General features: G+C 39.8%; 1 protein-coding gene across 1 annotated transcript; it reads right to left on the bottom strand.

The window, feature by feature from the left end:
- Positions 1-1,958: 1,958 nt before the first annotated feature.
- On the bottom strand, positions 1,959-2,555 carry LOC122662825 (agamous-like MADS-box protein AGL62). Its single transcript, XM_043858537.1, has one exon. The coding sequence runs from the start codon at positions 2,553-2,555 to the stop codon at positions 1,959-1,961; it is 597 nt and encodes a 198-aa protein (XP_043714472.1).
- Positions 2,556-3,284: the final 729 nt, after the last annotated feature.

Raw genomic sequence — 3,284 nt, 5'->3', positions numbered from 1 at the left:
AAAAAAAATCATCTAATTGGAGTGACATTCCATTGATGAGAAGGTTGGAGAATGCGGTTACCTGCCTTTGAAACTCTAAAATTAAGCGGATGACTTACAATTTTACCCCTTGGAAAAGTTGGAATGCATAAATCACTTTAAATGGAAGTTTCTGAGCCATCACCAACTATTCTCCTTAAACCCCTTAGCAATATGGATCTCCCTTTCAAGAGACTTTCACAAGCCCAAGACCCTTATGGTCTATTAGAGGCTTCCAGAAAAGAGCTATGGGAAAATTACATCCCTTTAAGCACCCTAACCCATAGGAAATCTATATTATGTAAGATTCTCCATTATTGTCTAGCAAAAAGGGCCAAATTTAAGCCAATCAGGTCCCCAAAACCCTAGACCTTCTGCTTTGGCATAACTGATCCTCGGAGTAGTGAAATGCTTGCATTAAGGGTTACTATATGCCACTAGTTTATTTTAGGGAAAGGGTTTCCCACTTTGTGAGTGTGAGGAAGAATCTGCACACCACACAAATGAATGTTTAGAACCCAAACATATTTAGAATAGGAGAAAAAATACTCTTCCGCCCCCTCCCTTTAGCAAAACCCTACTCCCACGCCACCGAAATCTTGTGTAAAAATGTAGGAGGAAAGGTCGGAGAAAGAGACGAAAAAAAGGGGTTGAGTGGGAGAGCATTGAACCTTTTGCAATATTGGCAAAAAATTAGAAAATGCTGAGGGAGATGATGCTCAAGCAACCAATAATTAAAAACTTATTCTTGCACCTCTATTATTTTCATATCTTCCTGAATTAATATATAGGATGGCTCTGCTCTACATCGACGTCTGCAGATTGTAAAGACCAAAAGCTAGCTGTCTCTACCTACTTCCCCTCCTTCCTCTTTCCATATCCCACCCCTCCCCCTCCCCCTCCCCTATTCTGTGAAACTCCCTCATCTCTCCAAAAATCCAGTTGGAGAACTAGTGATACTATTAAATCGCCTCTACTCATACCCCTCTATTAAATATAGCTTGAATTTATTTAGCAACAAATTCATTTATTTGTAGCGTTTTAATTAAAAGGCATTATTGTTATTACAAACATTAGTTATAACAAGGTTCTAAGGTTTTTATTTTGCCTTTCTAGTAGCACATTCATTTTTCAACGAAAGTAAATCCTCTCATTTTACATGAAATCGACATTAAATGATATTCATTTGTTTGAAAACCTTTTTTTATGCTTGCATTAAATAACTTTCGTGAATTAAACAAGGGATAAAAAAAAGTACGGTGTCAACTTGTTAGTTCACCACTTTGATGAAAACAAGTTGTTGCCCTTTGATTAAACCCCACAACACATAACCTTTAGCTGCGGGAAAAACTAGCTACTACCCCTAAAAGGTTATATAAATTTGCATTTGTTTAATTAAAAAACATATCTATTAGTGGCGTTTCGCTTAAACCACCTCTACATATGCCCATTTTGTGACGATCTCTATAGTTGCGGTAAGATTTTACCGGTGCTAAAAATATATTTTTAGTATCGATAAAAAAATTTACCACCGCAAAAAGTCTCATAGAAACATTGCTTTCTAGTCTCAAGCCATCACTTCTCAAAAATTGCTTTTCTTCCAAAGACTGAAAGACAATACTTATTAAAAGACCAATTGAAATAATGACTGACAAACATTTCTGAAACAAAAGAAATTAAGATAGAGAAATAGAGAGACGATTGTGTTCGCAATCTTGCAGAAAATGCCAGAACATATCAGAAAATTATCTCTTCGGGTTCCCTACCCGGCCCAGTTCCCCAGTATCTGTAATAAGGGGTGGTGGATCCCACCTGGACAGGGGTAAGATGGTCATTGTGTCCTCCTTATTACAGACACTAGGGGAATTGGACCGGGCAGAAAACTGGAGGGGACAAAGATCGATCCAAACAGATCTCATCAGAAAAAGCTACAACCCAAACTAAAACCATAACCGCCATTCCTTTGGATTGAGGTTTGGCCTAGCAGTTGCCAAAGGTTCCACCACACCCACTGGATTCATGGTTAAGGAAGGCGAGGGAACAACAGCATATTTGGCCAGTAGCTCATCAGCCCGTTTGACCACATTCTTCTTAAACACCTCCATACACACCTCCAAGCGCTGAAGCTCAAGCAATCCCATATCTTGGATAGGTGCTTCCCACCATGCTTCACCTTGCTTCACTTCTTCTAACCATTTCTTGACTTCCTCGGATCGCTCCTTCGCCTTTTCCAGATCATTCACCAGGTCCACGTTCTGTCCGTATAGCTCATTAATTCTAGCCCTATGGGTGGCACTGGTGGCTACCGATGGCTGACCATGTTGGTTCAGAAACTTATCTACGACGGAGGTCACACTAGGGCTTCCAAAGGAGTAGAGATTGCCCCAAGGTGAGAAGACGAGAATGGCTATCTCAGCACCACACACAATACTGAGCTCGCTTGCCATATTGAAAAGTACAGGTCGGCGTTTTGAGAAGGTAACGTGTAGATAATTCTCGTTATCTATCTTCTTCATCTCTATCCTTCGGCGACCCATCATGCCCTTCTTCCTCTCTCTATCTCACTGAAACAACAATTATAAAGAAAGAACCAGAGAAATTGTAAGTTTCTTTGAACTGAAGTGAGATAAAGATTTAGTAGTGAAAAACACAGATTTATAGGACTTTCCTACCTTCAAGATTTACTTCCTCCAAGGCTCAGAGCTGTCAGAATTTTTATCAAATCTTTCCAATGTATTGGTTGTACTTCCTAATTGGTACTAAAACCGAAGCGCCATTTAAGGTAAAAAATCTGATATTACTTGAGACTATGACCAGCTTATATGGGCTAGGATTAGTTGTCTTACATTTAGTACATTGATAATCATTGGATTTCCAAGTTAGGCATTTCATAAGGGAACATTGACTACAAGGAAAATCGTGGATCGAGCTCGTCTGTGGCCTGGGGTTGAGCGGCTATCGTTCTGCGCTTAACTCACAGGCCACCATTTTTGGTAGACGAGGTCATCGACGGCCCAACATTTTTGAAATTTTGAGTGGTAATTTTGAATTTTGAATTTAGCTCATCTATTAACCATTGGATCGACATGAAATCCATGTGGCGGCCTGTGAGTTGAGCGTAGCATGACCGCTCAACCCCAGACCGTAGACGAGCCGAATCCAGAAATCCATGTCATATCTGATTAGTGTACTCTCTTAGTCCGACATGTTTATTGCATTCACTTATCAAAATTAATTCCTTTTAGGGAAGAGATTTCTTCTTTATG

This window comes from Telopea speciosissima, chromosome 5 (genome assembly GCF_018873765.1).
Source record: "Telopea speciosissima isolate NSW1024214 ecotype Mountain lineage chromosome 5, Tspe_v1, whole genome shotgun sequence".
NCBI classification, from domain to species: domain Eukaryota; kingdom Viridiplantae; phylum Streptophyta; class Magnoliopsida; order Proteales; family Proteaceae; genus Telopea; species Telopea speciosissima.
This window is presented reverse-complemented; position numbering and strand designations above follow the sequence as displayed.